Source organism: Cryptotermes secundus, unplaced genomic scaffold (genome assembly GCF_002891405.2).
Source record: "Cryptotermes secundus unplaced genomic scaffold, Csec_1.0 scaffold434, whole genome shotgun sequence".
Classification (NCBI taxonomy): Eukaryota; Metazoa; Arthropoda; class Insecta; order Blattodea; family Kalotermitidae; genus Cryptotermes; species Cryptotermes secundus.
In genome coordinates this window covers 531,356-557,691 of record NW_019738963.1, presented here as the reverse complement: position 1 = coordinate 557,691, position 26,336 = coordinate 531,356, and the positions used below count along the sequence as shown (strand labels likewise).

The following is a 26,336-nucleotide window of genomic DNA, read 5'->3' as shown; positions in this document are numbered from 1 at the left end:
TTTTTCAGTTGACCTAATCATTCCAGCTGCACTATGGCCCTGGGGTCAACTCAGCCTCTAACAGAAATGAGTACCAGGAATATTCTTGGAATATTGTTGGGAGTAAAAGGCAGCTGGTGCATAGGGCTGACAACCATGCCGCCGTCTATGAGCTCATTGTCTAGAAAATGTGGGAACCTCAACCTCTCACAACCCTCTGGGCCTCCACGGCCTGTTACAGGGATACGTTTACTTTACAAATAATCTGATGCCCCACATCAGTGTTTTTTTATTATAAATTTGGAAAGTTATTTTGGGCTTGAACCCAACTGTTGAGTCATCCATTGCAGTGCTTTTGCCTGGCACAAAATTTCTCTGTATGTTTATCACCCCATGTACTTTCTTTGTCCTTTTAATGGCCCAATTGCTTCCTTCAGTGGTATGATATCCCCACATGCATCATCCATATTACCTTAAAGAAATGATCTCATGACATTATGTCACCAAAAAATATTATCTATGTTTTCCTCTCACCAAACCTCTAGTCTTTTATGCTGGGTAATGGGATTATGCCCATATTTATAATTAGACCTTCACTTCAGGAAGTGAGACATCAGACCACCTACTCCAAATGGACCATGGACATGGCTGAAGTTTGGCAATTTTGTGTCTAGCATACCTGTCTGTCTCTATAACAGTGTTATTCAAAAGCTCATCATTGAAAAATAAAATAAAATAAACTATGGGCTCTGCATCTGGTAGAAGGGTAATTTGTGGTACTGCATTTTTAGTAAATGTGTATGCCTTGGGTTTCTTGTTGCCCCTTGTCTAGTCTTCCCAACCATCAGCATGCATTAACACTTGTTTCACTCTCTGTTTCTGACAATTCGAAGCTCGATTCTTGATGAGCAGTGGGTCCTTCAGTTTCCAAATTAATCACATCATCAGAGTCTTCACCTAACATATCAATGCTAGATTCTTCATCTGCAATAAAGTTTATTTCATGGTTCTCCAATCATATATCAATCATATGTCACTACTGGCCACTCTATTCCATGCCAACACACTCATGAATATTTTGTCTGCCTTCTGGCAACAGAAAGTTATTATTTGAACTTCTTAAGGAACCAACGCCATTTATACACTACAGCGTTTCATGCGTTAGTAGCACACTTATACGTTCGGTTGAACCTCGGCCCTATGGATTGAAGAACCATGAAATAAACTTTATCAATCATATGTTGACATTCTTCCATGGAAGCACTGTCACTGTGTTGATTATAATATTAACACATATCTGGAAAGGGTTAGCTGAGTAACATATTTGGTATTGCTCTCTTTCAGACACCGATTACGCCATGCATATGAAACCGATTTCTGGGATGGTGCACGGAAGACAGCTGCAGCTGTATGGGATGCCCATGGTTGGATCTGGCATGGTAGCAACTTATTTAACACTTGCAACTACCGGAGTTAACTTCCTAAAAACTGTGAATACTTTCTTCAGCATGAAACATGTACTGTTTATTGTTTAAAACATGTCCCCATTTAATAACAAATGCATGGAAAAGTGTAGTTGCTCAAGTCAATCTCTGTATTTAAAATTTAACCCGTGTGTAATACATACATTTCTGTATACGTGGTGTGTTCAAAAAGTATCAAACCTTTGGTCGGCAGAAATACATTTATTGATTTGGAGGTACAAAACCATAATCCCCTTCAAAGTAGTCTCCTTGGTAATGCACACACTTCTCCCAGCGCTTCTGCCATTGTTAGAAACACTTCTGGAACGCGTCTTTTGGAGTGGTGATCAGCCGGGCCTTCGCATTCCGCATGATGTCTTCTCTTGACTCAAATCGGGTTCCTTTCAGCAGCATTTTCAGCTTGGGAAATAGCCAAAAGTCACATGGAGCCACGTTGGGGGAGTAGGGAGCCTGACGAACCACAGGGATGTTGTTTGTGGCAATGAAAGTCTGAATCAGATGCGCAGATGGTCTCTGTTTAATTTTAACGGGTCCCTTGTTCTTTTGGCAGAGGGTCCTCATGTAAATCCTTTTGCCTGTTTGTGCCCAATTGTGGATGCCCAGTGTTTTTTGTGATTTATTTTAGTCCAGTCCCTGATCACTTTCTTGACAACTCCAATCGAGATGCTGCAAGCTGGTTCAGGTCCTATGAACAATTATTCAGATCCTGTTCTTGCCAGCTATCTGCAGTTTCATTCCCAGCAATGCCCTCATGGCCTGGCACCCATATTAGCTGAACTCTGTTATGTCTGGCCAGTTGTGGGATGGATTGGTGGCAGTCCCAAACCAATTTTGAAGTGATTTGGTGTGTACCAAATGCTTTGATTGCAGCTTGACTAAAATATAGATATTCCTATTTTTGTAGTTTCTATCTAAATTCTCAACTGTGCATGCCTTAATGTCATATACTTCTGCCTGGAATACTGTTGTATACAGACAAAGACCAAAACTATATTTCCTCCCTGTTCCATCACAGTTCACTCCACCTTCAGTGCCCTTATTTGTCTTCAAACCATCTGTATACCAGATTAGTCCCCCTTTTCTATTGGGTTAAAACCCCTCTTTCCATTCACTTCTATCAGGAAATCTGATCGTGAAGGGTTTATCATAGACATGTTTTGGTATCATTTTATCAGACCTCATTTGTAGGATGGGTTCTTTTTTCATGTCCTGAATCATGTATGCATGTCCAAAATCTTCATTTTTAGGTCTCCATTGATCATTGCAATGTACATGTAGTCTGTAATTTCCTAGCTTGGCCTCTGCTTCCATCTGTAGATGCAGTAGGGGGGAGTCCTAGTAGGATTTTCATTGCAGCTGTTGGAGCTGTTCTCATTGCTCCTGTAATAACCAAGCAGGCCATCCTTTGCAATTTGCTTAGTTCAGCCTGACTTGTTTTAAGATTAACTCTAGGACACCATATAGTGGCAGCATAGGTAATTATGGGTCTTACCACTGCAGTGTATATCCAATACACCACCTTTGGTTTCGGTCCCCAGGTTTTTCCAAACGTGCCTCTGCATGTTCAGAAGGCCTTATAATCCTTCCGTGTCAGTCTCCACAGCTTCTGTGCCAGCTCTGGGGCTCACCCAGATGGGCAATGTCAAATGGGTATCTACAATGAAAGTAGGGGATAATAGGGAAGGGAGAAATTATAGGATATATATGTGTGTGTGTTGTACCAACAATTTTTTCTCACTGCATGTTCTCAACTGTAGTGAGAAGATATAATAAATAACTGTAAGTTTGTATACCTCCATCTAGTGCCAAGGTCAAGGATGATGGATCTATACCTCCACTCCCCCATATATCTTCATGGCATAGTGCTTAATTAATTAAGCCCAGTGACAACTTTGCATACTTCTACAGGTTTTGACTGCATGCAGTCATCGTCAGATGAAAATACAAATAGATTATTGCTAGAAGATATACAAACTGATTTTTTATTAAAATATAATGTTATATAAAAGTGTGAAAATAAATAAAATAAGTGGATTGGTATGAAAAAAGATAAAATAAGTTGATTGGTCAGATTCAAACCAGTTATTACATAAAGCCTGCATACAATGTAAAGTTATATTATGTAAGATAACAGTTATGGCACAGATATTTGTCTAATCACTCTGGCATTTGAGTTCATGTCCTGTAATCATGTGACTCTTAGGTATTCATGGGATGGAGCTAATCTGAATTAAATATAAGAATATTGAATTTTAGTGGGTTATATGTTTCATTAGGCAAATACAATAATTAGGAGCAAGGAGAATTTTACTTAACAATTGATATGTTCATGTTTGGAGGTCAGACATTTGCTAGAATGGAGTATGTATGCTTGACAGCTTGAACTATAGAAATACGTTACATTTTGGAAAAGTGTATGTTATTTTTTGGGAATAGTGATAGGGTTTGTACTTACTGATATTGTGGAATATGTCCAGTGGCTTGGATTGGTATATGTTCCCATTCCTCTGGGTTCCTGAACTATCGCCATGCCTCGGCTACCAAGCTTCTAACAGCAGCAGCTCACAACCACTTAATTGCAGCAGTCTTCTGATTGCACTCACCAACTCACTTTACTGCACTGTACTCAGCTGTACTTTACGCACTAACTGAAGTGAACTCAGTCCGTTGAGTCATATAGCCTTGGAGCGGCCCACATAGAAAACACTGCTTCCAACAGTTCTTCCATTGTTGCCTGTGGTCTGCTGCCTATAATGGGTCCATATGCCACAATATGTTTTAGTGATAATCTGTTTGTGTTTTTGCCTGGTGATGGCCGAATGCAGTCAAAGCATGTAGGAAGATGAAATAAAACAATAAGATTTTATTACACACTTTGAGATGGTTCGTATGTATTCTGTGGAAGGCACAAACAGGTTGTAACCTAACAAAAAAGGGGGGAGGAATTCTTGGAGATGTATAGAATCAGATGGAGGTTAAATTATCAAATATTTGGAGGAAGGAATGTATGAAACTGTGAAATTTAGGAGTTACAAATGTAAGCTCTAATCCAAGAGATATTAATTGCGTTTTAAGTTTTAATTTTCTTTCAAACACAGTGGTCCAAGGTAAGTTATTATATTGTCATATCTTCAGAAATTGTCATGAATGTGTAACCATAAGCAGGAAATGGGAAAAGTTCTTGTTATTGACATTTGTTGCTGAAATTCTGAAACACTGAATGAGGATCTTGATTGCATTAGTTGAAGTACTTTTTAGCCATTTTTTCAGCAAAGTATGAAGCTCACAAAACACTCACAGTATGTGCCATCTCTGTTTGTGGCTTTTCAGTTTCTAAGGATACAGCTGTACTGCAAGTATATTGTTTGGAAGTTGGATGGTAGCAAAACCATAAACTGTAACAGGAAGTCTCCACTGTACCTTGAGGGTACTGTGCTAGTCACAGTGCATGTAAGAGGGAAGGACACCTCATTCATGGTTATCCAGAATAGTTTTGATGCTGGACACCATAGCTTTGAAGCTTGATTTTCTTCTGATTTTTGTTGGGTGCACAAATTTATTCAGTGTAGAGGTTCACTTGGAGAGTTCCATCTTGTACACAGAAATTTAATAACAGCTTTTGTTAATACCTGTGGATGTCAACAGCCACATTTCTTCTTTTGGAGAAACTAAATTATGATCTCTCTAGAATGAAATCCATTTCCAGGAAATAGTATCTCAAAGAATGCCCTACCTATTAGGACTCTATTTTTACAAGCACATGAAAAGGAATCATGTTAATTGTATTGACTGTACATAATATTGAAAGATGTTAAAAACAAAGATGATAGAATCACACAACAAAAGTCATTTGTCATGTAACTATTTTAATGTTTTTTTTTTTATTTCATCTTTTTAATTTATATTTTGTGTGTTAGAATGAAAGATATTCAGAAAGTGTTTGTACATAGATGTGTTTTTGTTCCTGTCTGCATACAGTGGGTGCCGCTTAGTGGGATCATTGGTAGAATAGAATCAGATTCTGGTCATTGCAATATACTGTACTTTTATTGCTCATTGCAATCATATTTTTGGTTATAAGAAACGAAACAATGCTGTAAAGTAATATCTCTTGAATGTATGCCCCACACATGATTAATGTAAAGGTAAGTTCTGGGTGGTAGATAGGCCAGCTGTCAACTTGAGCTTGCTACTGCCATCTCTGGACAGTGACACAAATGGTGGTTGGAATTAGCCTTCTGAAAGGAATCATTTTTACAAGGATTTTGTATTATTATGCCTGATATGTTTTCTACCTCATAGTTCCTCCAGACTTTAAAACATTTTGTCTTGCATTGGTGTGTTGTCATCCTGCCTTTTCAGTACCATTGTCTGTATAAAAGACTTTTGCAGCTTAAAATTTTTCTATAGGTAAGCATGTGACAGCATTTATAATATGATCATCAGCATATAAATGCAGGCTTCACTGTTCTGGCTTATTGAACAAGCAGCCCACTTTACTCTGTTGGTGTTAGTCCTCAGTGATCAGGGTTTGGATTCTTTTCCCCCCTTCATTATGAGTATAATCATTTTATGAAAATGTCTGAATAAGAAGATAACCAGCTTATGTGGAAGAGAAAATTTACCTTTTGTAGACTTATGACAAGCTGAACACAAGCTGGCTCGCCCAGTTAGGAGTGACTGCTTTTATTACCAGATTTATTAAACTCACATGGCACACCAAACAGTAGTGTTGCTAGAATTAGTAAAAGGAAGTATAAGGGGAAAAGTCAAAGCCTCAGTGAAGGGTTAGTGGTTTGGATTAAGCAGACAAGGTCAGTAAACACTCCCATCGGCCTTAGTATTGTCTTACAAAATCCCATTGATTTAGGTAAAATATTAAAATAGTTTTTAGCAACCTTTATATAGCTGATGAGTTGGAAGGAGAAACGTGGCTTTCATTATTGAAACCTCCACCGAAGGAAACAAGATTCAGGTGTCTTGGCAGCTGGCAACTAGCTGAGAACTTCTTTGCAGCAGTGTATATTCTTTAATACAGATGAAGCAAGGGTTTACTACAGGACCACCCCAAATCATTGCATGATTTTTAAAATAGCTTTAATTTCTGGAGGGAGAAGTTTAGTGATATAATTTCAGTTCTGTTAACCTGAATCTTGATGGGAACAGTCAGAATGAAGCCTTTAGTGGTACAAGTAAATCAAAATGCCTCAGAGTAAAAAGTGCACCTGCTGATACAACAGTTACACCAATGCTTTGATACTTGAAAATTGCCTTCAGCAATTGGGCAGTTAAAGAGGAAAAATTATAATAAATTAATTTCTAAACCTGTTTATGCACCAGTTCATGAATTAGATGAAATAGAAATGAAAATCTTGAACTGTTGCCCAACTCATTTGAGCTTGAACTTATCATGCATTTAATTCATTTTCTGCCTCAAAAACTCATTGATTCAGCTTCTCAGCCAAAGCCAGTGTGACACAGTCACTGGCACCTGCTGTAGTCCTTATAGAAATTATTTTCATATGCATTTGTGTACAAATGTTGTTTGTTTCCATATCCATGGTTTGAACCTTTCTTCTGCATGTTGTATGATGCAGGTTATGAGGTGAGTGGCATGGAAAACATTCCAGATGACACACCAGCGCTGATCGTTTACTATCATGGTGCCATCCCAATAGACTTGTATTATTTTATCTCCAGATGCATTCTCTTTAAGAACCGTTTGATTCACACGGTTGGAGATCGGTTCCTCTTTAATATACCAGGTAAATAAATACACCTTCTCCAATTGCAGTAATGAAATGAAATTTTGTGATCCAGAGCAGGGATTGTTAACCATGATGCTCACAATTGGGAGGTGTGGAGCATGGCTGAGTGTGGTCAATTCAAAGTAAATCATATTTGTAAGCCTTCATTGTGCATTAAATGTCTGTGTATTAAGTCCATCAATAATGCAACAATNTGTTGTATCTCACTACGCGAGTCACACCTATCGTCTTCTGTCGGAGCACTCTTTCTACTTTCGTGTGTGTATTGTGCTTTGTGTTGTGTCTTGCTCCTGTGACTGCGTGTGTAGGCATTGTAATATGTTTGTACCATTGTTTTTTTCTGGGGTGTTTGGAATAAAATGCTTTGAGAGAAAAAAGTCTAATAACCCATGAACCGTAGAATTTTTTTGGGGGGTGGAGGTTAGTAAGGATTTATAAAGTATTTAGTACAGTATTCTTAAGATATTTGTTTTAATGGCGAGTGTCTTGCATACAAATCATAATAATAAGCACGGATAGTCCAAAATGTATCTTATTTTCGTTTAACACATGTTACATTACTTACTGCTCATTCAAGTGTTACAATCTTAATTTTAGTAATTTAGTATCACATCTTGACCTCAGGCAGCAGAAAATCCCCTCTTCATCTCTAACTCAGAGTCTAATTACTATAAACTCAAAACAGTAAGGGTGAGAGAGATGGAATTTGGGACCATAAGTTCTTATGTATACAAAATTGCATGGAATTGTAACCATGAGTAAATTCAACAAGTAATGACAAATGAAAGGTAAATACTCTGTACACAAAGCTGAGCGGTCTGAGGCATGTACTGCCTTTCCTCACTCGGAAGCCAAGATCGTAGGTTTGAATCTCACACAAGGAATGGATGTTTGGTATGTGTATGTGTTTATTCTGTATTTGTGTTGTCCTTTGTGTAGGTGTAGGCCTTGTGATGAGCTGATCACTCGTCCAAGGAGTCCTGCCATCTGTAAAATGATCATGAAACTGAAAAATCAGAGGCCAGGGTCCAAGGGTCCAAATTAAACATTCTTCCTTTTTATTCACAGTATATATTTTCAGTATCGGTCTTCGTAGTTAAAAACATGGACAAGTATATAGCAAATTCAGATAGTCATAACATTTATATGAGACGAAGATATGAACTACATTATCCAACTTATAAATCAACCAGGGCTCAAAAGGGAGTATCTTACACTGGAATTAGAATATTTAAGAAATTACCACATAGTATAAAAAATTTTTTGCATTATTTAAATAAATTCAAATATTCCCTTAAAAAATGTTTGCAGGTGGGCTCTTTTTATTCTCTAGATGAATATTATGAATGGGAAACAAGAGATGATTGTGTTAATTACAGATAAGTGAAACAACACTAGCCATTTTTAAAACTTCTATTGTAGAATACCTATACTTCTTTAGTATTTTACTCTGTTATAGACAATGTTAATATGTATTTTATTATGATAATAAGTTGCAGTGCAAGTGTTACATGCATGTTGTATATAATTATTTAATTGCAGGTGGGCTCTTTTTATTCTTTAGGTGAGTATTATGAATGGAAAACAAGGGATGATTGTGCTAATTACAGATAAATAAAACTACACTAGTCATTTTTTAAACTTTTATTGTAAGATGCCCGTAACTCTTTGGATATGATTTTGCTCTGTTATTGACAATGTTGATATGTATATTGTTATGATAATAAGTTGCAGTGCGAGTGTTATATGCATGCTGTGTTTAGTTATAGCATTGTATCAACAGTTATTGCAACAATGGTTGTGGATATGTTGTAATATCTTAATGACGTTGTCCTCTGGATTAATTTTATTGTAACTAGGGCTTTGATGTGTTCTATATCTGGTGGCACCATCGCCAAATGTAGATCTGATGAACAAAATGAATTGAATTGAATTGAATTGAAGAACCGAAAAAAAAAAATCACAAATAATATAAATGGAGAAATCAGAGCTGTATTATATTAATATACTTATTGGTTACTCAGCAGCTCATTTGTACATAATGAAACTGTGATTATACATCACACTTAAAGGGGATAATTGATGGTTAAGGTGTCACTGAAATATAAGTTAGTTAGGATGCAATTTCAAGTAGAGTGGTAACAGTTCTTTTTAGAAAAGTTGTGAAAGTGTGTAGGTAGTCTTAATTGCCCACATAATGTAGGTAGTGTATTAGCAGTAATGACTTTTATCAAAGTAATTACACATCATTTGAACCTTCAGGTATGGAATAACCACATGTATCACAATATACTTCATTTTATGATGCTGTTACTATCTAGATATGTCAGATAGTAGGATGAGATGTGAATTTGAAAGGATTTGATAGGAAACAGTCATGTCCTAATTGAGGTCATATCTTGCAACATCCGTCAAGGGTGTATGTAAAGCCCCCCCCCAAAAAGAACTGAGAATGGGGGGTTCTGTTTTGTTCTGTTTTTAAAACTAAAATGTTCACAAATATTTAATTTCATATATATATCTAATTAAGTACATGCCGGTAACCAAGAAAGACTGTGCTAATGGACCTACATATATTGAAATTGGCTCATATAAATTTGAGGTTGTATGTAGTTTCACTTACCTTGGATCAGAAGTTAATTGTAAAAATGGTATCAGTGATGAAATAAAAAAGCATGTACTTGCAGCAAATAAATGTCTCCATGGCCTTAGGAAACACTTGAAATCCCAATTAATACCCAGGAAAACGAAAACTATGATGTATAAAGTACTTATAAGATCCGTGTTATCTTATGCCTCTGAGACCTGGCCACTGACAAGATCGGATGAAAGACTGTTAAGTATATTTGAAAGGAGGATCTTGAGATATATCTTTGGACCAGTGGAAGAAAATGGAATATGGAGGAAGAGGTATAACCATGAGCTGTACAAATTATTTAATGAACCAGACAGTATTGGATTTATGAAGGTGAAAAGGCTTGAATGGGCTGGTCACTTAATGCGTGCCAGAGAGAATAGAACCATCAAGAAAATGCTTAATACTAAACCAGAAGGAAATAGGAGAGCGGGAAGACCAAGGTTGAGATGGGAAGAATGTGTGTGGCAGGACATAAGAATTTTGTGTATAAAGAACTGGAGGAATGTAGCATCGAATAGAGAAGAATGGCGAGCAATCCTGAGGAAGGCCAGGGCTCACAAAGGGCCGTCGTGCCAGTGATGATGATGATGATGATGATGATATATATCTAATTAATTCCTTATTTTTGTGAACCAGCTGGAGGAACAGCATCAGTATTAGAATAGAATAATATGTTATGTTTAGTAGAATGGTTTTATAAGTGTGTGTGTGAGAGAGAGAGAGAGAGAGAGAGAAAAGGGGGCACATTTTTGTATTATTAGAGCCAGACATTGTAGCACGTGTCCCTGTTCTTTTGTTAATTGTAAGGGTTCTGTCTTCTGAGGTATAACGACTTGTAATCTGTTGAAAGTTGCCTGACATTCAGAGAAACATGTCGCCTCCATCATCAGGGTTGAAGAATAAACGAAATAAGAAACCAACGTGAAGCAGGCAGCAATGTTTTTCTTGCTGGAAACAACATGTTCTCCAAAACATCAGCTGACTTTCAATGAACTAAGCAGCCTTATATCCCAGAAGATGGAACTCTTCATAACCACTGTTGAGGGAACATCAAATCTTACATTTTGTTAATAAGTTTCTAATTTTTCATGCCACAAAATTAAAAAGAAAAATCTTGTCCTGTATTAATATTTAACATAATGATATGTTTGGATTCAAATCCCAAATAAGGAATATACTGTCCCCTTATTTTTATTTATTTAAAATCAGATTATATATGTTGTTCGGATGATATAGTGCTTTTGTACTCACAAAACTTTATAATATGGAACTACTGATTTGCACTAATTAATATATCATTGTAATAATAATATCATATATACATAAAAATTTGGACCATGGAAGAGGAGTAGTACATGCACTTCAGCCAAGAGCTCAAATGAATGCATATTGTAAGACAGAATGAGACATGTTACTACAGCCGAAATAATTACATTAGCAATATTTATGTTAATCATTATAATGTAGTGTATATGAAAATGCAAAGTGAAAAAACAAAAAATAAGTAAGTCAGAAATAGTGAAAAATGAACTAGCAGTTTAATACATATGTATATATATTAAATTTTCTTTGCTTTTTCTTGAGTGCAATAATCATGTGCTTTTTATTATTCATGGACCATGAATTTTACTGTAACAAGCTTCAGCTTGTATTATATCTTTGTGAAACCTTACATATTTTGAACTTGGTAAGTTGGCGGGTCTAACATTAAGTTCCTGTTGACTGAGAAATCTAATTAATAGATTTATCTTCAAATCCTCATTTAATTGAAAGAAAATGTGGTAATTTTGTGACCAGTTTAGCATGGCCTAGTATTCAGCATTACTAAATCAAAGTAAACATACAAAATTCACGTTTACTTTTAAGTAAATGACTTATGTTATTCATAATTGGTGCTTTGTAGTATTGACATGTCGCATCACTGTGTTCATCTTCAGGCTGGTCAATCATCTGTGAAGCAATGAAGGTAATACCAGGCACAGTACAGATTTGTTCAAATATTTTGAAAGAGAACAATTTATTAGCCATATCTCCAGGAGGAGTTTATGAAGCTCAGTTTGGTGATGCATATTACAGACTTATGTGGAAAAAAAGACTTGGATTTGCAAAAGTGGCCTTGGATGCCAAAGTTGTAAGTATCCCAAGCTATACACAAATTTTAATTAGTTGGAGACAAAAATACAAGTGAATATCACATGTCCTCAGTATTTTAAATCCCTCAATTTTGTGTGTAAGAATATTGAATCTGTTTTAGAGTGAGTGATACTTCAAGCTTATCATTAATACAAGGTGCTTTAACTTCATCTAGCATCATTTCCTTTACACACCTGTGTATTCTTTTACAGCCCGTGATTCCAGTATTCACACAAAATCTGCGGGAAGCATTTCGGAGTGTAGGTTTTGGCAAACGTTTATGGCTGAAATTATATACAATAACAAAGCTTCCATTTGTGCCAATATATGGGGGATTTCCAGTGAAGCTACGCACACATGTGGGAAAGCCCATTCCTTATGATGGTAATCTCACCCCTGAACAACTGCATATCAAGGTTTGTAATATTAGTAGACTTTATGCTTCACATAGACACCATCAACTAACTTCTGACAGTCATTTCAGCCACAGGTCTTTACCCTGTCATATCAGTTTCCTGTGTCCTGATATCCGGCGAGTCAAATCACATATAATTTTGCTATGTTGTGAAGTGTTAAATACACCAAAGGATTAAATTACTGAAATCATATTATGGTATCGAATGTAGAGACATTAGATAATAATACTCATTACAGGATAACCAATTCAAGACATATAAAATTGATTTAAAAACACCTACATCTCAGGAATATAACAAATATGGTAATGTTGGTACTGCTGGAACATTAATTTCCAGTGTTGATGGATAGGAAGAAGAGAGGACCAATTGTGTGGCCCCCTCGTTCACCTGATCCTACACCTTTGTACTTTTTTCTTTAGGGTTATGTAAAACCAGGTGTACAGCCAGAGAGTGAATATCGTGGATGAATTCAAAGCATGAATCACTGCAGAAATTATATTAGAGCATATCTGGCAAGAGGTGAACTATAGGTGGGATGGCACTCATTGTCAAGTGTTTCAAATCTAACAACTTTACCACTCATGTAAAAGAAATCTGTTTCAGTTGATGAATAAAAGCTGTAAAAGACACCCTCATATCTCTCTTCATTCGTAAGCTACAGGTGCCTGAAGTTGCAGCATTCTTGTAGGTACACACTGTGTTATCACTGGTACTTAACATAGATGATTGAAAGTTTATGTTGTGTAAGGAATTTAAATTCACAAGTTATACAATAAAAAATGTTAAATTCAGTATCATTTCTTTTGTTAAGTTTGGTATTTAATTTAATGACAAACCATTATCATGCATGATTTTGGTTGGTATTCCACTGAAAGCATAAATAGGCTGAGGATTATCTTCCCCATAAATCTTGATCGTGATAATTTTTAATTAATTCACTATTGGTTCAAGTATTTCTGGAAATGGGAAAATTTGTATTCCTATTTAACTATTCATATTGTCACATATTAGGGGTTAACATGGGTTCTAGATTTGATGATTGAGTTTAATGCCACTGCTTTATGATTACAATCAATTATTACAGCTCACACTCAATCTTTGCTGCCAAGGCCTCTATTCATTCTGCCTCTCATTCTATGACTGACCCTACTTTGAATCAGTTATGTGTCCTTTTATAACCTGGTGTGGACTGCAAAGAGAATACACACTTGAATGGTTCATCTGTTGTCCAGCAACAGTGAATTCTGTGTTGTGTCGGAAACCACATATTCATTCCCAAGCAACAGATCGGTTTTCTAAGTGTTTAGAACTTGTTACCTGGTACTGATGCGTTCACTGCTAGCCATTGTAACAGAAACTTCCTTAGCTGTTGCCTATCAGATGGTCATATCCTATCACAATATTGCGAAATGATCGCTGAAAACTGGAATAGTTTAATAAGAAAAGTCATCCATTCCTAGGCAACAGATACACATGCAACACTGGAAGAACTAAGTTGTATTTTCTATGCAGTCAGTCCCAAGGCTACATAATGAGGACACCACCCGAGTAGAATGAGTTAACCCATCTTCTCATCAGAGAGGATGTTACATAAGGACAATTACTGAAAGAGTACAGTTGAGGAAAAGAATCTCTGGTTGTGGACCTCAAGGCACCAGATGCCAAGGCGAACTGATTGGCGGCAAACCACTAGTCATAAAGTAACTGTGAATCTCTGACCAGAATGAGTTGGAGAATCAGTTGCATGATTCCCAGAGTTATGTGTGAAAATCATGGACATTGAACCAGGGCAGTCTGTAATGACACCGTACCTCCAGCACCATAGCTGCAATCATAGCTGGAAAAAATTCTCTGTTATGCAATGGCATCAATCAGATATCTGCGGAATCAGATCGGTACAACATGGTAACCAAATGGTCGAAACTAGTGACCTCTCTGCTGTCAGTCCTAGGCTGTATAGTGTGGACAACTGGAGGCCAGATACAGTGAAATACAAATATTTTGAGAAGACTGTGCAGAAGTGGAGGAATTCCTACCATGCAAAGCACTACTACACAATCACAAAATCAAAAACTGAATCTAGTCCATGTATTCATTATAGCAACAGTAAATATTTGTACAGAAATTTAATGCATGGTTGTCTCTTCAAGCATTGCCAGTTCAACATTGGTGACCCTGACAAAAAACAGTGCAGACTATGGACGGGTCAGTGCCAACGGAAATATCCAGTGACCATGAGACTTCCAGTGTTCTGGGCCAAGCGACCAGCCATGTGGTTCACCCAAGCTGAGGCACAGTTTTCCTTGGCTGGCATCAGCAGTGAGAAAACCAAGTTCTGCTATGTGATCTTACAGCTGAACCACCGGTACGCTGTGGAAGTAGAGGATATCCTCACCTATCTACCAGAACTAGACCCTGACACCATGCTGAAGACCAAACTGGTGAGGTGGCTGTCCCCCTCGAGAGAGCAACGCATCTGCCAGCCCTTTACATTTGAGGAGATGGGCGACCACAAGCCATCCCAGTTTCTCAGATACCTCAGGAGTCTTGCCTTAGGCATGCCAGATGACTTCCTCTGCAGCATCTGCTCCAGTCGGCTACCCTCCCACGTACAGGCCCTTCTCACTGGCCAACCTGAAGGAGACTTGGACACTGCAGACCGCATTATAGAGTCTGCACCCAAGCCGGCCGTTGCAAGTGTTACGCCACTCCTTGAGAGCAACACACTTCTGCAGCATATTGAAGTCTCTTCTGCCACGTGGCAGCATTCAGCGCTGAGCTGGCCCACCTTCGCTACAGCTCCAGGAACCACCACTCAAGCAGCCGACCCCCCATCCTGAGATGACGCTACATCCACCCTCTGCTGGTACCGTTGCCACTACGGAGCCCAGATGCAAAAATATATTGAGACCTGTGCCTACTGCCAGCAGGTAAAAGAAACGCAGAAGATATCAACAATGGCACAATTCTGCGCTACAACTACAGGCTGCCTCTTTGTCACAAACAGGATTAGTAAACGGCAATTCTTGGGCTAAACAGGTTCAGACCTCTGCAGGGTCATCCCACAATGCAAGGAACACATCAACTACAACCTCTATGCACCTGACGGCACTAACATCTCCACCTACGAATGGCTGCAACGACGAGTGCAAAACACTTCTGCAGTTGACCACCACCCTGTAGCTCGAGAACCTACCAGTCTCAGTGCCATGGTGTCGATCTACTGCAGTACCTCTGCCGAGAGACCTCGGCTGTACATTCCAGCTCTCCTGCGACTCCAAGTGTTCCAATCCGTCCATGATCTGTTGCACCCAAGCACCACTTACACCCATGCAGTCAAGGCAGCCCTAGTTGTAGGACCACCTGCTGCGCTGCCACCACCCATCGCACCGACTACATGCTCCAGATATGCTTCGATATCTGAGCGACCATCTCCGCGCAGGGGGGCTTGTCAGAACCACCAACATTAAACCAGTGCACACTGTAATGACGATGTACTCCAGCCCAGTAGTTGCAATCATAGCCAGGAATACATTTACTGCTGTGCAACAGGAATAATCAGGTATTTCCCAAAACGGATAGTACAACACGGTAACTGAACAGTAGAAACCAGTAACCTCTCTATGGTCAGTCCTAAGCTATATAGCTTGGACACCTGGTGGCCAGATACAGCAAGATAAAGATACTTCTAGAAGGCCATACAGAAGCAGAGGAATTTCCATGTATTCATTAGATCAATAATAAATATTCGTATGGAAGTTTATTGCAAGGTTTTTTCTTCAAGCATGGACAATCCCACATGTGAGACAGTAAAATATGGTCATGAGTTCCATGGGGCTCAGAACGAAGAATGACTGTTGGCAAAAGCCAGAAAGGCGGTAAGGTTCTGAACCAGTCACCATCCAACAAAGACATGAGCACTGAAGTAGAGGATTATCCAGTGTTGGGAGACACTACCAAGCAGTGACTAGTGAAGACTTCATGTGTGACTTAGTTACGGTGATCTTAGGGTGAGGGCACACCAAACGCAACCACAATTTGCAAGGATTGTTATCAGCCCGAGTTGAAGACATATTACTGAATGGAGTAGCGCAGATTGAAATGGCAACACAATTTGTGGAAAGACCGAGAAACTCAACTTGCAGGCAGTGGAGTATGCCAATCTTCTCACAATTGCATAGCCGCACGCTTTCCTAGTGTCAGCTGTTCTGTAATGCACTTCAGTTATTCATTTGTTTCTTAAGATGGCGTGAGGTTGATGAAGCTGCTAATTTTGTTTTTGTGCAGTTAACTGAGCAAGAGCCTGGTATATATGACAAATGCCACCCAGACTGGACAAAATAGATTTGGCTTGGGAAAGAATTTCTCATGAGACTTGGGAGTCGGGAGCTAGGTTAAGTTCTTTTGAAACAATATAGCACCTCAGTTTAAATTGTCACAGAAGGATGGTTGCACCCAGTGTTTACATTTCCTAATATTGTATTTAAGAATCTTGTTGCATTAATATATTATTTAGTTCACATATATATCCATCTTAAATGCAACGTATTGTATAGTCGCCCTTCTTCCACATTACATGGTTCAGCTGTTCAGGTGTCTTCTGTCTTGCTAAAATTAATTAACATCCCAGTATTTTCGTCATGGTCATCATCCTTTCTTCTCACGCAGTCTCAACCAGTCTTGACTACCACCATATTATGACAGGATCAGTATTATTATCGTCCATTGAAGAAGGTAAGTGACATAAATTAAAAAATACAGTCATGCCTTATGTTGGACGAACATACCCACTTACGATGATGTGAGCAACTAATCAAACATAAGTTTCCTCAGTGTGAGCCTGCTAATCTGGAAGCCAGTTGCCTGCTTGAAATCGGCAATATTTCTCGGAAATTGTGGTTGCATTGCAGTTGCCAGTTTCCTTGATGTTCCCTTCGCCCTTAGAGTATGTAAATCAGAGTGTTACAGTTACTTGTAGTTACATATTATAAGTCTTTGATAAACCCAGTTTTTAATCCAAACTGTGTCTAGTCACTAACACATGGCAGTATTTTATGAGCTAATTTTTATGTAGAGAGTACTCTCTCTAGGCTTGATGTATATGTACACAGAAGCAATCTTCAGTGTAGCTGTCTGTGTGGTTCCTGTTTTAACCACTCCTATTTCATGTCCTACCGCCACCGTGTGACATGTTGCGGTCCCGCAAGGACAATCATCATGTGTATGTTGTTGCACATAAACTGTTAAACTGTTAGCAAACTGATCATATGCTGTATATTAAATTCTTTGCTCTTGTGCAAACTAATTATTTTTATTGTACTCAAAATTTAAACAGTTAGAAAGTTGTATGATGTGGAATCTTTCTTAATATCACATATTTGGTTATTGGTGTTGTGTGCCTGTGTACATCCTACTATGTGTGCTTGGGTCTGTTGCATGTGCATGCACACATATGTCTCTGGACTGTCTCTTAATATATATATATAGTGTTGACAAGCACATTTTAAACATAGGAGCTGTGCCTCCATCCGGTGATGGGTGGAAGAAATCTAATCTGTTGGACCCATTGGAGAGAACTGACTTCAATTAGTATATCTGGAAAAGTGTACACTAAAAATTGTGTTAAAGCACGCACAGACTTGAACCAAGATAGGAAAGGAGGTGGAAATTCCATGCAACAAACCAAATCCAAGAAAACTGATGCAGAAGATTAATTGGAGAATTTCATGTTGTGAAACCATCTTTGCCAAGTGCTAGTGCCATCTGTGCAATAAAAACTGAACTCCAGGACTAAAATCTTACTCATGAAGAATCTGTCACATCATACTCATATACCCTGTCAATTGCTAACCTTAGTGTTGATCAAAAGGATCCAAATGAAAGAAATGTCCAAATTGGGTTGGCTGATCAGACTGGTTAAACATGCCATATGGGTCAGTTTATTTTATTTCCTCGTCCCTCTCATTTAGAAGTTGACCCATATAAATTTGAAATTGTGTTTAGCTTTGCTTACCAGGAATCAGATATTAACTGCAAAAATGTGTTGAAATAAGAAACTGCATCTCAGTGCAAATGGATGTTTCCACAGACTTCAGAAGCATTTCAAATCAAACCTGATCTCAAGAACAGCAAATATGGCACTGTATATAATACTTGTAAGGCCAATAGCAACATGTGCTTCTGAGACTTGGACATTTGAAAAGGAAAATGAGAGAGTGCTAGGCCCGTTTCAAAGAACGATCATGAGGAGTATCATTTTAGGCTGTGCAGGTTAAAGGGCATGGTTAAGGAGATAGAATTTTGAATTATGTAAATTATATTGTTATGTATTAGTAACTAGACACACAGTTTGGGATGATAATTGGATTTACTGGGTACTTATAATTCATAACTACAGTCAACTCTCGATTATCCGGGGGCGGATTAACCGGTTTGCGGCTTAACCGGGGCTTTTTTTTTTAAGTTTATATGTTGTTTAATATTCATTCACTTTTGTTTCACATGGTGAGTTTAACACTATTTTCGCACTAGTGTGAACCGAGCTCTGCATTATTTCGTCCCGTTATGCGAACACAATGTTCTAGGGTGGGGGTGAAAGAATGCAAGAATTTTTGGAAAGTTTCAAGGACAAATACACCGCCCCAGGTTATTTAACGGTACCATCTCAGTGTGAGAGTGCATTGTGAAAGTAAGTATCAGTTTCTTAATATAGATCTTCAAGTGCGTTAGCAAAATGTCGGGGTTTAAAAGGAAGCGTGTTGTGTTAAGTATTCAACAGAAACTTGAAATTATCAATCAGCTGGAAAAAGGAGCTGTAGTTAAACAATTAGCAATGCAATACGGTATTGGAGAACAAACTGTTCGTGATTTGAAAAAACAAAAGAATGAGTTAATTTCCTTTGCTTCGTCTTCTAATTCAAGCGGAATGAAGAAGAGAAAAACCATGAAGAAATCAACATACGATGATCTCGACAAAGCGATGCTGACCTGGTTTAATCAACTAAGGGCACAGGGAACAACAATAACAGGACCAGTTTGTGCTAAACAAGCTAAATATTTTTTCGAAGCACTTGAACTAGAAGGGAGTTTTGACGCTTCTTCCGGTTGGCTAACACGTTTCAAGCAGCGTCATGGAATACGAGAAATCAGTATTCAAGGTGAGAAATTGTCAGGGGACTTGTCAGCATCAGATCAATTTTGCACCAATTTTGATAGTTTTGTGAAAAGTGAAAATCTGCTGCCAGAACAAATCTATAATGCCGATGAAACGGGTCTTTATTGGAAATGCTTGCCAACCAGAACATTGGCATTTCAAAATGAAAGACAGGCTCCAGGTCACAAATCCAGTAAGGAGAGATTGACAGTCTTGTGCTGTTCTAATGCATCAGGAACACACAAACTAATACCAGTAGTTATCGGCAAAGCGAAAAGACCACGCTCTTTTAAAGGAACAGTAGCTTCAAGTCTGCCTATCCATTATTTTAACCAGAAAGTAGCTTGGATGAATAGAGCGATATTTAAAGAATGGTTTGATTTTAAATTCGTGCCTCAAGTTCGTGACCATCTAAAATCCCAAGGCCTACCTGAGAAAGCTGTGCTCCTCATTGACAATGCGCCCTCACATCCTAACGAAAGTCTCCTGAGGTCAGATGATGGAAATATTTTTGTGAAATATTTTCCCGCTAATGTTACCGCACTTATCCAACCAATGGATCAAGGAGTTATCTCAAGTATGAAGAGAATCTACAGATCAAATTTGCTACAAAAGTACATCGATGAAGGCAATGATCTGACGTGTTTCTGGAAGTCCTTTTCAGTATTAGATGCCATATACGAGATTTCAACAGCGTGGGATACAGTAAAGCCATCTGTATTGAAAAATTCATGGAAGAAACTGATGCCTTTCATCACTAATGAAGATGACGAAATCCATGGATTCACTGGATTCAGTGAAAATGAGATAGCCATAAAATTGACAAAAGTGGCTAACCAAGTTCATGGTGGTGAAGAAGTCAACGAGGAAAATATAAGAGAGTGGTTTAACTGTGACTCGTGTGAACCGGGCTTCGAAATGTTAAGCAGTGACGAAATCGTAACTTCAATGGGGGTGCAGCCAGAAGAGCGGGAAGAAAGTGAGAATGAGGAAGAGGTGGACAGTGTTGCCAGTAAGAAAGTATCACATGGTGCTGCGCTTAATCATTTGGAATCCTTACTAGACTATCTTGAGAGTGAAGAGGACAGTTTATTAAGTGACAAGCTAATATTACGTAGGCTTCGTACGGATATCCGTAAAAAGGAAAATGCCGCGAAAAAGCAAAAGACAGTATTAAATTATTTTAAGTGTTAAGTGTGACCGTAAAAAGTGCTGGATGTTGTTGAACAGTGATTGAAATAACTAATTCATACTGAGTGTAATGTAAAGAAAGTATTAAATAGGCCATGAGATGACATAGAAATGAGGATGAATAAATTTAAATACAGGTAGGTCTATAGTATTATGAAGGTATTAAAAGGTAAAAGGTAAAGTTGTTCCTCTGCTCAACGAATTAAGCCCTACGCCATTAAGGCGTGTGGGGGAGTGGATGTATAGATCCAAATTTTCTTGACCTCGGCACTAGTTGGAGGTGAGTGGTCAGCTTCACGCCCCGGCCGCTTTACCCCCGGGGAAAGAGCCCCCGGTACCCATTGGATAGGAGGTTGGATGGACCCCAGAGCCGGTCTGGACGATTTGGAGAAGTTAAAATTCTTGACCCTACCGGGACTCGAACTCCGACCCTTCACAGTCGTCCAGCCCGTATAATAAAATTTGGCTTAACCGGGTTTTCGATTAACCGTGACTTCCATCCCCACCATTAGCCCGGATAATCGAGAGTTGACTGTATAAATAATTATATAGTCAGAGTCAGAGTTACTTTACAATGGGTGGTTTACCGCCAATCAGTTCATCTTGGTGTCAGGCCCCTTAAGGCCCACGACCAACTGAACTCTTGTGGTAATAGTCATTATGTAACATCTTCCCTGACAAGAATATGGGAACTGATGCTGGTCATTGTTATATAGCCTTGTCATCAACATCATAGAAAACACCATTTCCAACAGTTCCACCATTGTTGCATGTTTATTCTATGTTGCAGAAATGTGTTTACCACGCCTTTGTCTAGCAACGGCCACACTTCTTGTTCCACTATTCCAGCTTTCAGCTATCAGGCCACAATATGATGAGCCTGTCCTGGCTACGCATATTACAATTAACAGTAAAGTAGGGAGGGGATGTCATACGAACGGATAATAATTGGACAACTAAGAGAATTTTTGACACAAGACAAGAAGGAAAAGTAGGATTTGGAAGATGTAAACTGAGTTGGAAGGATAATGTAGACCATGATATCAGACTTTTATGAGAGAGGAATTTAAAGAGCCCGGCATTAAATAGGGAAGAGTGAAAGAAGGCCAGGGCCCACTCACGGCTGTGGAGCATGATGATGATGATGATGATGATGGTGGTGAATAATTTCTAGCTTGTCCTTAGATTCAGTCCCACTCTTTCACTTCTTATAATATATGGTATCTGTTTAGTTCAGCATTAAAATTATATATTTTCTCTAGCTTTAATATTGCTGTATCAGTTATTGCTAACTCTGCATACTTGTGTATCTACATAACATATACACAACATATTTTACTGATGCATGTTGAATTTTCATTGATTGTCTGACACAAAAACAGGGTTTTTAATAAACTTTCAACCGTATTTATATTACATGCTTGTCACTTGAAATAACCACAAAGTTTTATTTAGTCACATGAATCAGAATTACAAGCAACCTAAAATGGTAACACAGGCCTTTCTCACTGTGTGGGTGAACTGTAATTGTGTGTAACAGGAAGAAAATTACCAGATGTTCTGAAAAGTGGGAGAAACATAAATGCAAAGTTCTGCAAGAGCCTGAAGAACCCCAGTCTCCTGGCCAAATGACAACAGACATTTATGACAGAAAGGCATAACATTATCAAGCACTTTAAGCAAGTAGAAGTAACATCCATGGAAAAGTGGGCTAAAGATAAGGCCCTTGAGGCCATGCCCCCCATGAACATCTTACAAAGTAAATGGTATCTCTGCAGATTTTGAAGCTTTTTAATGCCATACAACATGCAGATGAATTTGAAATTCATGACATACAAAATTAAAAACAGATCAGGAGATCTATTTTTTCTATGCAGCAAGGTGTTAAATATTGGGCCTGGTCCTTCTGTCCCTTAGGGACAAGCGATCCCTACCATGTTGTATTCAAATCAAAATATTTACACATACCTTTGCATGCACGTCACATTCCCCACTCATCCCACCTTTCTTATCTAAGTGACCAGTAGAAAACAGCAAATTAATTTTTTTTTTCATTCCTGTTGTTTATAAGTTCTGAATCCAGGTAGTCTCTGCAGTTGTTCTTGAGCAACCTCTTTATCTGTTCTTCATTTAGTATGAGAGACCAAGTTTCACAGCAGTATGAAATAACAGGTGAAATTATAGGTTTGTATATTTCAGTTGTTAGTTTCCATGGAAGAAAGCAAAAAATAACAGTATTCTGAATTGGATCATAGTCCATATTTCCTGTGTATTTTTCTCTTGATTACACCATGAATATCACTGTCATTTGTTACTCTTACTATCAAATACATGCCACATTTCTGAGGGATAAGCAGTTCTTATATTGTGATTTTGTCATGTTCTCTGGTCATGAGAGATGACCATTACTTCATTCATTTTATGTTAATTTCTAGGCCATCATGTGCAGGACAAATAAGATTTGTTGACCAATTAATCAACAGAAATGGTTGTTCTGATAAAAATAGGAATATGATCCTTGTCTGAAACAAAGAATTCTCAGAGTTTCAATGGAGGACTGTTACACTTTTTAACTGTTTTGTTTTATGATATAAATTCTAGGTGGCTCATGCAATAGAGGAGCTGATTGAGGAGCATCAGAGAATTCCAGGCAGCATTATGCGAGCACTTGTGGAGAGGGTATATGAACTACCAAAGAAGAAATCCAAATGAGGGTACTACAAATTTTGGGGCATTCTTGTAAATTAATCATATATATATATAAATATACATTGAACAGTAAGCACTAAGTGTAGTTCATTATGTCATATGAAATATCATTCAGTTCACATATGTAATATCATGTAGGACTACATTAAACGTGTCTAAGAAATTGGTATTATTTTCATATGTAACACAAGAAAACACATATAAATTGCACCTGATAAAAATTATGCAGAAGAGCATTTTTTGAATGTAAGTTTTTCCATGACACATTCCATTTTGTTGACCATATTTCAGTGCTAACCCTTCGGCACTGGCATTTAGATACTGTAATTGTGAGTGGACTGTAGTAATGTTTCTTAAATGCCCATTTAATTTTTACTGTAAAATGATTTATTTTTCATAACTGAACTGTATGAGATATGAAAATCAGTTTTCTACTGAAATCCTTGGAAAAGATGGATTTATAAGTGTACGTTATAACGTGAGTGTGCTGTGTATGTGATTGATGGAAGCAACAGGATTAGAAGGTGAGGTTTGTATGGTAGATCTTGAAATATCCATCTAAACATAACCCTGTTTCTTTTTCCTGTGTTTTGTACACACCATACATTTTCACTGAGGTTTTGCCTTCTTTCGGGTGGCAGGAATATGTTCAAGGAAATGTCATTCCATGGTTCTGTTGGGCTGCAAGTTAATTTATGGATGTCCATATAAAGGAGGAGGAACACAAAAACATTGTTTTTACCTTGAGGTTTTGAGCTAGTAAAGGCCTAAATTTTAGTGAATCTGTGTTCTTGTTATTTGGGAGTGACATGACCATTGCATTATGTACTGCCACACTGAGTACTTTGTTGAATAATTTTGTTTATTTCCAGCAAGTATGGTCACAGCATTTGATCCTACATATAGACTCATAACATAATGACAGTGTAATTGCAAACACCTGCAGGCTTTGTTTCTTTGTCTTACTTTATTTTATGTCTTGTAAAGTAAAATTTTAAAACTTTTTAAGTTTATTTTGTGTGCCTACTGTTATTTCTGATGGATTAAGAAAAGCATGCTTTTATTACAACTGTGAACTGAAAGAATTTTTGTAGGATCACATTTCCACTTATAACATGGGAATCAATGGAAAAACAGGGTTCATGATGTGGGCACATATTTGAAAACATTTCCGTTCTGTAACATGGGCATACTGTATTAAAACTGGTTAACCAGACTGTACTTAAAACTCTTTGTTAATAATTATTTATTGGTTTACTCCTATTTGGCTGTGGTATGTATATATCTTTAATTGTTCTTATGATGATTGTTATAAAGTTACCAAGTATTTTTACATATGAAAATAAATATATATACACATTAAGCTTTGTAGCATGCAGTACTTCTGTATGAGGGTTGTTGAATGTTGATTTGGATTTATCTCTTACAGAAAAATTACTTACACATGCAAGTATCACCAGAGTAGCACCCTTACTTCGAGATATTGTCTCTTTACAGTGACACATTTTTGCCATTGCCATGGCAAAGCACTGATACTGCAGCATAGAAAGACAGCCTGAATGCATACCCGGTTCAGGACACAGCACTTGAGTTCATTATTATTGAATTTCTGCTCTCCTAATTGCTTCTTCGGAAGCCCAAACAAGTGAAAATTGCTGGGAACTAACTCTAGAGAGAGTGGTTCCTAATTTCTTACCCTAAGGTTGCCAGTGTCAAATTCTCTATGTGTGGAACTGTGTTGTCACACAATACAATGATGTTATAGTTTCCCAGGTCTTATCTTAAGAAAGACTGAGCAAACAACATTGCAAAGCAAATTGCTGTAATGCTACTGCACATTGTTACACCACATGTATGAATATCAACATAAATCACCCTGCTGAATCCCAGGGGACCCTTCATAATCTAGCCAGCTGATGGCTGTCTTGATTCCTTTTTTTAGATAGTAGGGAGCCTTTGTGATGTCATTCCATGCTGCACTCCTGTTATTCTGGAGTGAAGTAAGCACCCATGTCTCTTCACAAGTGACTATTTGCCGCTGGAATGTTTCCCTCCAGTTCAAACTGATGCAAATTTTAACAGATAGCAACATACCATGCTTTCAGGTTGAAAATAAACATTTTTTAGAACCATCAATGTGCACAAATTCTTGAAAAATAAGTGTTCATGTTTCTGTGCTTCCAATACTTATGTAGTTATGGATGAAATATCACACTCTGTAATTTCTCTTTTTCCGAAGTCATCTCTTTGGCACACTGAATGTTCACCTCTGACAGCCATCAGCTGAATGTGTGCGTGTGGTCAGTTAGCAACTTCTTCACAGCCTTTAGAAAACTTGTTAATGCCAGTCATACACATTGGTCCAAAGTAGATTCTCTTCTCCACACTGCATTTATCCTGGGTAGAATTTTGTCTGGTTTCACTTTCTCTTTCACTGTATATTTGATGATGCAGTGATTCTACAGGTGCAGAGACTGGCTTTGATGTCATATTATACTGCCTCTAATGCACAGATATAGGAGTCATTGTCATGTGTCAGTAAGTGAGAGCAGTGTTTCTACCATGTGCCATGACAGTAGTTGTTCTTTTGGAAAATTTTAAAGTCCAGGTCAAGTTTGAACCACATCCATAATTTAACATGTGGCAGTTCTCATATTTTATAGGTTTGCACTTTGATATGTATACTTTAAGAAATTATGAATATAATTTCTCTGAAATTACTACAGAAGTTTTTATATATACAGGGTGTAAATAAATATATGTTACAGTGCTCTGTGGTAGACAGATGGTTTCAATCTGATCATATTTTTTTAATACACTAATGTCTGGATACACTTCTTTTTGGCATTAAGGATCACAAAA

At 37.8% G+C, this 26,336-nt stretch overlaps 1 protein-coding gene across 3 annotated transcripts in view; it reads left to right on the top strand.

Annotated features, from left to right (window-relative positions):
• LOC111871452 (transmembrane protein 68) overlaps positions 1-24,837 on the top strand; it is a 28,137-nt gene extending 3,300 nt beyond the window's left edge. For 2 of the 3 annotated variants that reach the window (XM_023864592.2, XM_023864591.2), the window contains exons 3-7: positions 1,324-1,418; positions 7,061-7,228; positions 11,807-12,000; positions 12,215-12,418; positions 23,367-24,837. In XM_023864592.2, the coding sequence (XP_023720360.1) occupies positions 1,324-1,418; positions 7,061-7,228; positions 11,807-12,000; positions 12,215-12,418; positions 23,367-23,477 (772 nt within the window). In that variant the 3' untranslated portion in view covers positions 23,478-24,837. The remainder of the gene's footprint in view (positions 1-1,323; positions 1,419-7,060; positions 7,229-11,806; positions 12,001-12,214; positions 12,419-23,366) is intronic. The other variant, XM_023864593.2, reaches the window with a different exon arrangement.
• The last annotated feature ends 1,499 nt before the right edge of the window (positions 24,838-26,336 follow it).